The sequence below is a fragment of the Buteo buteo genome, chromosome 13 (genome assembly GCF_964188355.1).
Source record: "Buteo buteo chromosome 13, bButBut1.hap1.1, whole genome shotgun sequence".
Lineage (NCBI taxonomy): Eukaryota > Metazoa > Chordata > Aves > Accipitriformes > Accipitridae > Buteo > Buteo buteo.
Genome location: NC_134183.1, coordinates 18,600,444 through 18,612,901, shown reverse-complemented (window position 1 = coordinate 18,612,901; position 12,458 = coordinate 18,600,444). Strand labels below are relative to the sequence as shown.

The 12,458-nt window shown below is 57.2% G+C and overlaps 1 protein-coding gene across 2 annotated transcripts in view; it reads right to left on the bottom strand.

Annotated features, from left to right (window-relative positions):
* The window catches only part of PCSK6 (proprotein convertase subtilisin/kexin type 6), a 38,290-nt gene extending 29,862 nt beyond the window's left edge, over window positions 1-8,428 (bottom strand). For both annotated transcript variants that reach the window (XR_012652762.1, XM_075044965.1), the window contains exons 1-2: window positions 8,193-8,428; window positions 1,729-1,833 (exon numbers count right to left, since the gene is read on the bottom strand). Coding sequence is in view for 1 of the 2 variants with exons in the window: in XM_075044965.1 (XP_074901066.1) it covers window positions 1,729-1,833; window positions 8,193-8,420 (333 nt within the window). In the remaining variant the exon portion in view is untranslated. The remainder of the gene's footprint in view (window positions 1-1,728; window positions 1,834-8,192) is intronic.
* Between the last annotated feature and the right edge of the window lie 4,030 nt (window positions 8,429-12,458).

Here is a 12,458-nt window from a genome sequence, read left to right as displayed (position 1 = left end):
CCACATCACTTGGCTCATATCAGCCCCAAAAGGAGAAGCTGCCGGTCACAGGGATGTCTTGGGGCAAGAGGGGAGCTCAGCAGCAGGGTGGGCCCACAGGGACCAGGACCCTGGGTGCTGCCCCGTGTTTGCTGGGTCTCCGCCTGCCCAGCCACCCACGTCCTTGGGACGGAGGGCTTGGCCATGGTCCTCTTGCCAGGACCTGGCCCTTGTGCCATCGAACCCCACGGCAGAGCAAACCGATAAATAACGGTGCTGGAAACAATAGCCCCTGGAAGGCACGAACCACCCAACATCTGCAAATGATTGGATTTGCTGGTTTTTCGGGATTTCTGCAAGATTTGTTTCCATCTTTTCCATCTTTGCTATTCCAGCTCGCGTTTCCTCATGCCTCGCGGTGATGTTTTCCTGCATCGCACACGCTAAGCTGTGCCGTCCAAATGCTGAGACATCTCCAAAACGATTTGCAAATGTGCATGGGAGAGGAGGAGAGACAACACATGCCAAGAGGTCTTGAACTCCAAGTGATAACGAAGGATTAAGAGAATGGGACCTAATTGCTCTAACTTGTAGTCCATAGAGCAAGGTAAGGTAAACGTTAATAAGACTGACAGCCAATTGATTTGGTCTGCATTATAACTAGACCCATTTAAATGGAGATATTTCAATTGCAGAGCTGAATTCATCATTTGCTGGGGTTCCTGTGCACCTCCCCAAGGGCAAACAGCTTTAATTAGAGCCCAGCACACTTCCAGGGCACCGACGCTTCCCTTGCTGAAGTTTCCCCCGCCGGCAATGCAGCCATGCGTGTGCCTCCTCAGAAATGTGCTACAAACCCTGTCCAAATATTTAACAGCAAACCTCTCCAGAAAGCCTGCTGGCTGGGGAAAGCAGGATTGCTGTGTGGGTCTGGAGAGATGCGGATGGGATGTGTTGTGCTGAGTGAGTTGGAAACGTCTCAGGAAAGAGCACCCCAAGGGTGGCCGGGAGCACCCCAAGGGCGACCAGGCATCGGTGCAAGCACCAGCAGCTTGCTGCAGCATGGCTACCTTCACCGCAATGCCTTTTTCTGCACTTATTTCCCCCTCTCCCCAAAACCAGACCCTCCCTGCACATTAACCTTTCACCTGCTCTGCAGAAGGAGCATCTATCTCACAGGGCTCGGGCGCCGGGTGGAGCTGAGGGAGGAAGAAAGCCGAGGCAGCGCGGCAGCCCTTCCCCACCGCCCCGAGCCCAGCTCACCCTGGTCCCGCCTGTCCCTCCTTGCCGCCTTCCCCCCCTCCCCATTACTTTTGTCAATTCAGCTGTGCTGAAAATCCCTTCGGATGCTTGCTCTAGGAAAAAGCAATGCAGAGCCATTGCCAAGGATTTCACACATAGCAACCATTGAGGCAGCAAGTGTTGTGGCAACTGGATCAACACCCCAAGCATGCAACAGCCTTTCTATCCTGGAAGGCTTTTTCCCCTCTTTTCTTCCTCCCGGCTTTCAGACAGATGTTAGCGTTTAGTCACTTCTAAGTATTTTTCATCACCGATCCACATACCCATGTCCAATGAGTCACTCCGTGCATGCACAGGGCTGCGGTTCAAGGATAACATGTCATTGCAAGATGCTTGGGTTCACGCTTGACCCAGACCAAGACAACAGGCTCCTCCAGGGGAAATGGGGACCCCCATCCCACTAGCCCCCCCAGAGGCTGGGGGACCCCGGGCTGCCCAGCCCCGTACCTTGGGGTCCATGCGGAGGAAGTTGTGCGGTCCCCGGCTGCTCAGTGTCGAGCGCTTAAAAGTCTTGCTGTGGTGAAAGTGGTAGTAGTTTTCCAAGCTCCCAATCTGCAAAAAGAGAGTTGTTTTTTTTTTAAAAAAAAGATTTTCCCGTGGTTGCCCCCCATTTCAGTGCTGGCAGCATCCCTTTGTGCATCAGGGCAGCCGTGCCCTGCGCCGCAAATCCCTTGCTTACACAAAGCTCCCTGGCAAAGCCAGGGTTCAGGGAGGGGATGCAGGATGCTGGCACTAACCCCAGTGCCACTGCCGTGGCAAACAGCGCTGGTGGCCGGACACTGCACTGACACAACAGAGCCCGGAAAACATTTTTATGAATTTTCACCCATTAAATGCATCTTTGCAAACTGCCTTTCATCAGCTCCCAAGCACAAATAACGAGCTAAAAATGAGCTCAGCAGCTGCAGTGGAGCTGGGGGACCTGTGCCTCATCATGCTGCTTTTCCCCACCCGATGCTCCGGCTTTGCCCCGGCAGCAAGAACAGCCCCGTAAGGAGAGATGAATGCAATCCCTGCTAGCCCTGGGATGCTCCCGGGAAGCACGGGATATAAACATGCTTAGCCTGGAGTCAGGGATGGCAGCAGGAGTCATCAAAAAATAAAAAAAATTATCTCCAAGCAAACCAACCATCCCTCCCAAGGAATGTGTAACACATGCCCCAGCCTAGAGTCCCTCCCCAGCAGTAAGTGCAGCCCGGGAGCGAAGGCGAGCTGGGAAAGGCAGCCTCACTGGCTCCCTTCAGCTCGGGGAAGCCCCACGCTCCTCTTTTACAAGTTTTTGGCATTTTTTTTTCTTGCATGGAGCTGAAATGTCCCACATTTGCGGGAAAACACTGTGCCAGCCACACCACCCTGCCAAGCACTGAGGTAGCTGCGCTGCCTCCAGCCTTCTCATCCTGGCAGCTGGAGATGCCGCAACTCCTCTTTTTCCATCCCAAGAGCACGGATGAAGTCCCCAGGCTACGCGATGAACTGGGCAATCTCAGCCAGGCACTGTGTGATGAGCATCCCGCTGGGATTCACAGCCATAGGGATGGGAATGACCCAAAAGCTGCACTCACTAGCATGTGGCTCCCAGGCCACACAATTTTGGTACAAATTGGGTCCCTACTATAAATTCCCTTTTCCCTGAGGCTCTTCAGTTTTTTCTTCCCCAAAAAACCTCTCCCATGGCCTGGAGCTGGATGCTGCAGGGAGGTGGTGGCAGTCCCTGTGCCTGGCTCACAGGACCAGGGCGAGCCATGCTAACGAGCCTCCATCTGCAACCCAGGAGCCTGGGTGACATCCCTGAGGCCGCGTGTGACACAGGGACCAGGGTGATGTCCCTGAGGCCAGACCAAGACTGGCTGCAACAGGACAGGGGGGGCAAACAGGTTTGTCCAGACCATATGCTGAAGCAGATGATGACAACTACTTATATCTTTATCACACTTAATACCTTGAGATATGCCAGTGCCTCTTAGGATCATTAAATATTTAATTAGTTTTGCTCTGCCTTTTATGCCAGAATGTCATTTCACTGACTTTACTGCCGTTAAGTGTGATTTTTGCAATTTGTTTCCACTCAAGTTTGTTTAAAACCTCCCACCCCCCACCTTTTTCTTTGCATTACAGCTTCGCTGTGCATTTTCCTTACCATCTACATGCAAAGTGGTTGCTCCCTGCAATCTGCACTTGGCTTTTAAAACCCATTCCTCAAATCCTCTTGTACTTAGGAAAGGGAAGGAGGATGCTCCAACCTCCCCATATTTTAGGGAAACCTTGCACGAAGCCACCCTGCCTCTTGCTCACTCTGCCTGGAAATCCCTATCCCACAGCCCGGGTGGTTCAGCTCCGCATCCGCCGGCTCAGCCTGCAGTTTGCAGGTTTATAATATTCAGTTTATTCTCATCTCCGGTCCCTCTGGCACTCATTGTAACAGGATCACACTCTATAAACAAGCATCAGCTGAAGAAGAGCTTCTGTTCCCCACCGGAGCGGGCATGAGGCTTTTTGGAAATAAATGTGAAATTACCACTCAATGCAAAGCAGCAAGAGGACGGGAAGGGAGATGACGCCCTCCCAGGCCCTGGGGATATGTGGCCAAAGCAGAAGGAAAAGCACCCTGTGCCCCAGGTTCTTTATCCTCCTGGGATTTATGGAAGGAAAAGTGAAGAAAAAACTTGTCATTTTGGGGCTAACTTGAAAGCCAGCCCTGCTCTGAGCAGAGGTTGGACCTGGTGACCTCCAGAGGCCCCCTTCTACCTAAGCTATTATAAGAAGAAAAATTTTTAAATGCCTTTTATTTTAATGGAAAAGTATTTATTCTCCTCCTTGAGGTCAGTCAGCTCAGTGAGGGTTCTGCAGTGCAGCCCTGGGGATGGGAGATGCCCAAGAGAGTTGGGTTTTCTCCTGCGTACAGCACCAGCGAGGCCACAGCGATGGGGATGCTAGAAAACCCAGCGGAGCACCCGAAAGGCACGGCATGTAGGAGGACTTTACCAAGGGCCGATCCTTCCTGCCTACCTAGACAAGCAAGCGTACCCATCAGCTCCCGAGCAGCCAGAAGACAGCTGCGCGCACTGAAAGGTCCCAGCTCCACCGCCGAGCAGATAGTCCACGTTGCCGTCAACCGCGGTTACAAAGCCAGCCCACCCCCCCGCAGCCCAGGAGACCACGCCGAGCAGCTCCGGGCACGCTCGTTCCCTCCCCACACGCATTTACAACTCTCAGCCTTGACTGTTTAGACATCTAACTTTTGCTGAGAAAGTGCACGGGAGGTCAATCCCGCAAGGGTTGATTTTAATTTTCCCAATTGATTCGCAGTTTTGGGCTGAAGTTTCAAAGGAAACTTGAGATTTTTTTTGAGGCAACTTGAATTTGTACATTAACAAAAACGAAGAGGTTTTCTTCCCTGCTGCTAACTGAGGCAGAGGAAGCCCTGGCTGGTGCTGCCCAGCTCAGCTGGGCTGCAGGTGGAGCAAGCCAGAAGCAATGGGAACACGTTTTGCACCCTACAAAGCCATCGTCACTATGCTGAGGGTGTCAATGGCTCCGCTTCCAAAAAAACACATGCTTGCCATGTCATCTGACCAAATGGGGAAGAGTTTGAAGCTGAAGGAGTTACTCATGGCGCCAACGTGACCCATGTGCTTAGAGAGATGTGGAGATGCACAGCAAAAGGATGAGAAACAACAGGTTGCAAGGGGATAAATCCTAACTGGGTATAAAGAGAGTAATTCTTTGGGCAGGGTGGTGACACACAGGCCTGGGGAGGTGGTGGGATCTCCATCCTTGGAGAGCTTCATATCTCACCCGGCTGAGGCTCTGCACAGCCTGATTCAGCCTCAAAGTTAATTGGGGGGCTTGGACCAGAGACCTCCAGAGGTCCTTGCCAACAGGAATTACTCTACAAATACAGACCTTAACAGGGTTAAAAAGAGGGATGATTGCAAGGGGTTTGGCCACCTCCTGATCTCCTTTTCCACTCCCCTTTTCCCCTTCTCCTCCAAATCCCAGTGCCACCTGTGAGCCCCCACAAGCAGCACCGGGGCAGGGAGAGGCACCCAGAAGATGTTCCTGCAGCAGCACCCAGCTCTCCCCATGCATTGCCAGACAGATATGAGCCCAGCGCCCGCCCTGCCTCATTAGCAGCCGTTAGTATTTTGAGCAGGTTCAAGATCCCTTGTAGCTAACGAGACATGGCAAAGGAGAGCTTTTTGGGAGCTGGACACCACCGAGGGCAGCACTAGAGCCACTCAGGGCATTGCTGAGCCTGTTTCTTCCCTCCCCATCACAATGAAGTCCTCCAGCATCTTGCCCAAACCAGCTCATTTCTGCAAAATGCAGCTGCATCAGCACTGGTGTCCTCCAGGAGGACAGATCCAGCTGGGGAGGCCGTGCCTGCTGCCCTCCTGGGGACACCACCTGTCCCCACTGGGGACAAAGACTCCAACTGCTGAGCTCCTGTCTTCAGGAATGTCATTCTCAGATGGTCATACCCCGATTCAGCCCAGTAAGGACCAGGGCTGAAAGGACACCATCACTCCAGCGTCGCCCAGATGGAATCCAGGAAAGCTCCAATTCCAGCCCAAAATGAATCCTGTCCTCCTCCTGCACTGCAGGTGAGACTGCTGAGCCCTCCCAAAACTTACAGTGTTGGACACAGCACAAGGAAAAATTCATATTTTTATGATTTTTTTACTGGGATAGGAACAGGCTCATCACCACCCCCAGGACAGCGGCAGAGGCGCTGCCCAGGGCACCGGCACCACACAGCCCTTGGCCAGGGCCTGTCCTGGCTCGCCCCGGCACGGCACAGCAAACAAAGACTGGCGGGGAGGAATGAGCAGGCGTTTGGGGGTGTAAAGTCTTTTCCTTTTGTTTAATTGTTTGCTTCACTTAAATAGAATTTGATGCAAGTGATTCCCGAAAGGAAATGTCACTGTGCCATGACCCAGAAGGGTTTAAGAGTGTCTTGGTGCACTTGTTGGGCACGGGAACACGTGGGGACAGCTCAGAGATGGGGCAGACACCTGTGTGTGCAAACCCCAGCATGCCCTTCCCAGCCAGGAGCATGTCAGGAGCCCCCAGGATTGCAGCTCGGAGGAAAAGAGGTCACCAGCCACCAACACAGGGCAGAGCCTCCCTTGCACCCAGCTGGGTCACTCTGTGACCATCACCTCTTCTCCTCCCTCGCCACGCTGGACTCCACCACTTTTCTCCACCCAAACATCTCCCCAGGGCAGGGTGATATGCCCTCGGCAGGGTTTTCCAGCAAGTTTTGTGCAGGATCAGGCCCCCCAGGAGGGCACATCTCGCTGGGGATGGTGCCAGCCCTGGCAGCTACACAAGCAGAGGAAGCTGGAGACGCCCAGGTCCCCACGGGGCTCGGCACACCACGAACCCCGGGCACAACGCAGCAAACGTCACCCACGAGCGCACACACGCAGGGAAACTGGTTCCTCAGGCTTTGGCCCTAGGCAAGCTCCCATGGGAAAAGCCCGAGGGGCTCGGGGAGCTGAAGGCAGGGCATTGAGAGCAGCTGGGGAAGCCCCAGAGGTGCACAAGCTCCCAGCGTCTGCGGGAAAGGCGGGAGCCAGGAACACCCTGATGCAACCACAGAACTATTTCCCTTGCTCTCCAGCCTGCGCCTGGGCTGCCCCGGGAAAGGGCTCGGGGGGGAGGGAGGGAGGGAGGGATGCTCCGGTGGGGCCATGTCCTGCCCGTGGGCCAAATGCCTCCAGCATCGTGGGGACAAGCTCGGGAAAGCCAGAATGCCGGGGGAGCAGATGCTCCAGTGGGGAAGGGAGACAGCAGAACCCCAGACCAGGAGCTGACGTTAGGCTGATGCAGATCAGGAGAGTGGGAAGCTCAATCAAGATATTCCCTGGCTGAACAGGGATAAACACTGAAAAGCCCTTTGGGTTGCACAACCACATTTGCCCAGCCCTGTGGTAGAAGCATTGAATAATAAAAGTGATTTTCTCTTTGGTGGGACAAAAGCACGGCAGGTAGGAGACAGAGGGTGGGCTGTGAAGGGTTATCCGCCACGGGAGGTCATGGACACCAGTGCAGGAGACAGTGTCCCCAGCTCAGCCCCCCCAAAAATCTGTTTTACTCAGCACCTCGTGACCTTAATTATACTTAAAAGCAGGGTTGCAATATAAAGCAAGGTTATAATTTATAGTCCAGGAGACACCTTGGGCAGGAAGACAACCTGAAGTGCCACCCAGCCAGAAAAGTGCTGAGCAGCCGGGCGGTGCGGGAGGCGATAAACTCCGGAGGAAACTCTGAGGACATCGGCCCATGTCTGGGTTTACAGAGAGGATGAAGAAATTGAGAGGAAAAGGAGCTGCCGTGACGAAAGTCGCCTTTAAGCCACCCGCGTGCTGCAGGGGACTGAAAGCAAGAGTTCTCCGTGTTCCCAAAATCTCCGATAAACCCGGGCCAGAGAGTCCGAAGTTTGTTAAATGCACAAATGTAACTTTCCGGGATGGGAGGAACTTGTGCAATCCCCCAGCCGCTGTGGGAGCGGGCAGTGCGGGGCGAGGGCACCCCGAGGAGCGGCCGCCCGGTTCCACCGGGGCCGGAGCACGGCACCGCGCCGGGGGCGGCGGAGGGGGCGGGGGGGGGGGCAGCGGGACCGGGGCTGCCCGGCCACTCCGCCCCGGGGCCAAAGCGCTCGGCCAGCATGGCTGCATCGTCCTCATCCCGACCGCTCCGCCGGGGGCGGGGGGGCTCCCGGGGCCCATCTCCCCGTCCTGGAACCGCCGGTATCACCGCGCTCCCGGGAGACCGGGCAGCTCCGCGGGACCCCCAGCGCCTCTCCGCTCCGGGGATCCCCTACAAGGTCCCGGTGCGAGCCCCCCCGCCCCCCCCCCCGCCAACCCCCTCTCCCGGTACCCCGACACCTGCCCCCCCCCCCTTACCTGCCCCAGGCTGATGTACCCGTAGGCGGCGGCGAGGCGGGCGGCCTCGGCGGGCCCCCCCCGCACCCGCACGGCCCAGTGGTTAGTGTAGACGGTGCGGGAGGGCTCGGCCGCGGCCCCGCGCCCGGTCAGCGCCAGCGGCAGCGCCAGGGCCAGCAGGCAGAGGCGGGCGGGCGGCGGCGGGGGGGGCGCCGCTCTCCCCGGGCCGGGGCCGGCTGCGGCGGGCATGGTGCGCTCCGCGGTGCCGAGCTGGGCGGAGCGGGGAGCTGCGCCTTTTAAAGCGGCCCCGGAGCCCGGCGGGGGCGGGGGGATGCTCCCGCGGGGAGGGGGGGGGGGAGCGGGGGGGGGGGGGCAGGCGGAGGCGGCGGCGGCGGGGAGGGCCCGGGAAAACGGGCGGACGGGGCGGCTCCCGGGCACTCCCCCTGCGCCCCCCCTGCCTGCCGCCGGGCATCCCTCCTGCAGCCCCCTGCGTGCCTCGGTGCTGCTCCCCGGACCCCCCCCCCCCCACCTCTGCGTCCCCCCCTGCGTGCCTCGGTGCACGGACGACTCCTTGCACGTCCCCTGCACGTCCCTGGACAACCTCCTCTGTCCCCCTGCATCTCCCCCGCATGGCTCCGGACAACCCCCTGTACCCCCCTGCATCCTCCCTGCATGCCGCGGTGCAGCTCCCTGGTAAATCCCCTGCATCCCTCTGCATCCCCCCTGCATGTCCCGGTGCTGCTCCCCAGAAACCCCCCTGCATCCCCTGCGTGTCCGCGGACAATCCCCTGTACCCCCCTGCCTCCTCCCTGCGTGCCCCGGTGCTGCTCCCCAGAAACCCCCCTGCATCCCTCTGCATGCCCTGGGCACTGCCCTCCAGGTCTCCTCCTGTGCCCCCCTGCATCGTCCTTTGTGTCCCTGCATCCCCCCCCTCCCCCCCCGCCGCGCATCCCCCTAGGCAGCCCCTCCTGCGTCCTCCCAGCTCTGCTCCCCAGGTGGCCCCCTGCACCCCCCTGGGCAGAACCCCCACAGGCCCCCTGCATACCCTCAGCCAACCCCTCATGCATCCCCTGGCTCTGCCCCCCGGGTAGCCCCCTGCACACCCCTGGGTAGCCAACCTGAACCCCCCCCCCGCCCCCCTACAATCCCCTGGCACTGATCTCAGGCCATCCTGCCTGCGTTCCCCCCACCCCCATTCTCCCTGCATCCCCCCAGGCATCCCCCCCCATCCCTCTGCACTACCCCCACAGGCATCTCCCACTGCACGTCCCCCTTGCATCCCTCCACCACTGCCCCCCATATGCCCTGGGCATCTCCCCTGCAGCCCCGCACCCCCCATAACCCCAGGCATCCCTTCTGCACCCCCAGGCAAACCGCAGCCAGCTCCTTATGGGCTTGGAGGGGAAAGGCCAGGAGGGGCTGGCTGATGGGGAGGATTTCGGGGCAGGAGTCTCCTGGCCGTGGTAGGCACAAAGGGCACCACAGGGAGCTGTGGGCACAGGCAGAAGGGCTGGAGCGCTGTCTTTGCCTCCCACGGATGCCATTCAGGGGATGGCAGAAAGCTCGTGGGATATTAGAAAATAGGCTTTGTTAGGGAGAAGGCGGTGGCACATACAAAGGACGGGCTCAGGAGCGGGTCAATGATGCTCTGTTCCATAGCCCTCCCTACCAGCACAGCCAGAGGCCCGCAGAAAGCTGACAACTGCCCAAAATGAAGTGGTGTTTCACTTGCATCACACCAGAACTTCACTCGCTTCACATCAGAGCTTCACCTGCATCACATCAGAGCTTCAGAAATGACCCTGCACAGCCCCGGGGGCTCGCAGGGCCCCAGCGATGAGCTGATGAGCCCTGCCAGGTGCTGCGGCTGCAACCACAGGCTCTGGCCGGGACAGCCTTGGGGCAGCTGTGATTCCAGGAGTGGGTGTCGTCTATTTTCCAGGCCCTGAACTGATTTGAGAGGTATTCGGGGCACAAGCCCTGCCTGCCAACTAAAGCACTTACAAGATGCCCTTGCAGCTGCCCCCAGCCCCATCCATCTGAAAGCGAACACCTTCCCAAGCCCCAAACAGCTTTGCAAAACCCACCTAGGTGCAGCCTCCAGGCAAGGTGCATCTGGAAAGCGATGCCAGCGGCGGGGAGGTGGCATGGGGTCGATGGAGGGGGGCACCGAGTGCATCCTGAATCCCATCGCCAGAGCTGGAGGGGAAAATCACGGTCTCATCACCATCGGTTTGTACCAGCCCTGCCAGCAGGCAGGCGAGCTAGTGACAGCCAGAGTTAATAGAAAAGTCCCCCCAGCTCAGCAGCAAGATTAAACCACAGGAAATTTATGGGGAGCCTGTTCTGCATCAGACAGGGCCAAAATCCTCTGGCAGCTCCTGCGCTGGGCTGGGTCTGGCCCATTCACAGGCAGCAAATACATGGAGAGGGGCAGACAGAGGTGAGCCCCTGCACCAGTGGCAGGCTTGTCCCGTGCAATTAGAAATATCAGCAAAATAGGGATTTGGAGGGGTTTTGTGTGCAAACAGGGTGCATTGCACTGGCACCGGGGGTGGGACAATTTGCTGTCACAGGCAAAGTGGCGTTTGGTGACTCTCTGCACCCACCATAAGCAGTTGCTTGTGGAAATCACTGAGGGTATCAGTCATGGCATGTGGCGATGCTGGAGCCACGTGCTCATGTTAGGGCTTATCATCCCAGGCATCCTCACAAGGCCACCCCATGTGCTGCCTGGGCAGAAGCATGGCCAGAAGATTTGTGCATGGCCGTTTCTTCTGATTAAGCAGTAAAGGATGGTTTCTGTTAGTACAAGCATGCTGCGAATGCAATCCTTGTTTCCTATCTGGTTTATGGGCTTTTCCTTGAGTTTCCCGTTGGTTAAGGTGTGTGAGATGGATGAGCAGGGCTGGCAGGTGTTGTGTGTGCTATGTGTACAATGCACGTCAAGAAAGATGTGGAGCCAGAGGAAGGGTGAGAATAGATGAAACAAGCCCCATTCCTTCGGTCTCACAATATCCACCTCGCTCTGCTGGGCAAGGTCTGTGGGGACTGCCTGCTGTTGGCAGGGGCTGCAAAGGAGGGAAAAAATATCGCCATGGGGAGCAGAGAAGGAGGAACAGGCTCCAGTGGTGGCAGGGAGGGCTTAGGGTTTGGTGCTGGGAAAAGCTTTCTGACAGCAAAGAGAGTGAGGATGAGAAAGAGTTTGCCTGGGGGGGATGCAAAACCCCATCACCTCCATCTCAGGTGATAAAATATGGGCAAACCCCGGAAGCGCCTTTGCATCTCGCTGCAACAGCCCCGCAGGCAACAAAACCCAGCAGCATCCTGCATTCCAAACCTTCCACCCCGGGGCCATCACCCACAGCTCAGCCCGGGGGATAGTTATTGTCACCAGTAAAACCTTGTGCCCCATCGTGGGTCTGGCGGTGCCCAGCTCAGCCTGCAATAGCGGGCGAAGGGGGTCAGAGCCTTGCCTGAGTGCTGACTGCAATGCTTGGACCTGCATTTTGGTGCCCCCTGGTCCCCACAGCCCTCCTGCCCCCTCTCCCGCTGGCACGATTTCGAAATTCAGAGTGTATCCCCTTATGTCCCGGACGGCAATTCTCCTGGCTGAGCCTGCAGGATTTACCAGGGGTGTCAGGAAAAACCAGACTTTGGCCCCAAGTGCTTTGCAAGGACTAAGGCAGAGGCTCCGTTTTAACTCTTTTCCTGGGATTATTTGAAAACCTGGAGAGTTACTGCAAGACGCCGGTGACGCAATAAATTTTTGCCAGCTGAGCGGTTAAACAGAAGCCGCTGTAAAGACAGCACTGAAAGAGGCACTGCTGAACCAGTAACGTTCAAACCCTGCCGAATGAAATTTATAATAACCCTGGCAGTTTTATATCTGTCCATGAATTACAGTTAAAACCCCAGCACGTACCACGCACATCGCTTCATCCGGCAATAAGAATACAGTGAAGAGTTTTAGTAGGATGGAGCTGGACGAGCAGGGAAGAATGTCATTTAAACCCTGGTTCTTTGAAAACTGAGCTCTTCTGTGTCTTTTTAAGGCAAGTTCAGAAAAGGAAAGTGCAAATAAAGCACCCGAAAGCTGCTATTTTTTTCAGGAGTGGGATGGCAGGGCTGGTGCTGGGCTGCCCGCCCTGGGCAGCGGGACCGTCACCTTGTCCCTGCCTGCGGCCGTGGGGCAGGCGGAGGGAGCGGGGCAGTGGGAGCTGTGCCTCTGCGTGCTGAAGTGCAAGAAGTTAAGCAAACAGAAGCCGTTTTGCAAACACACACGGG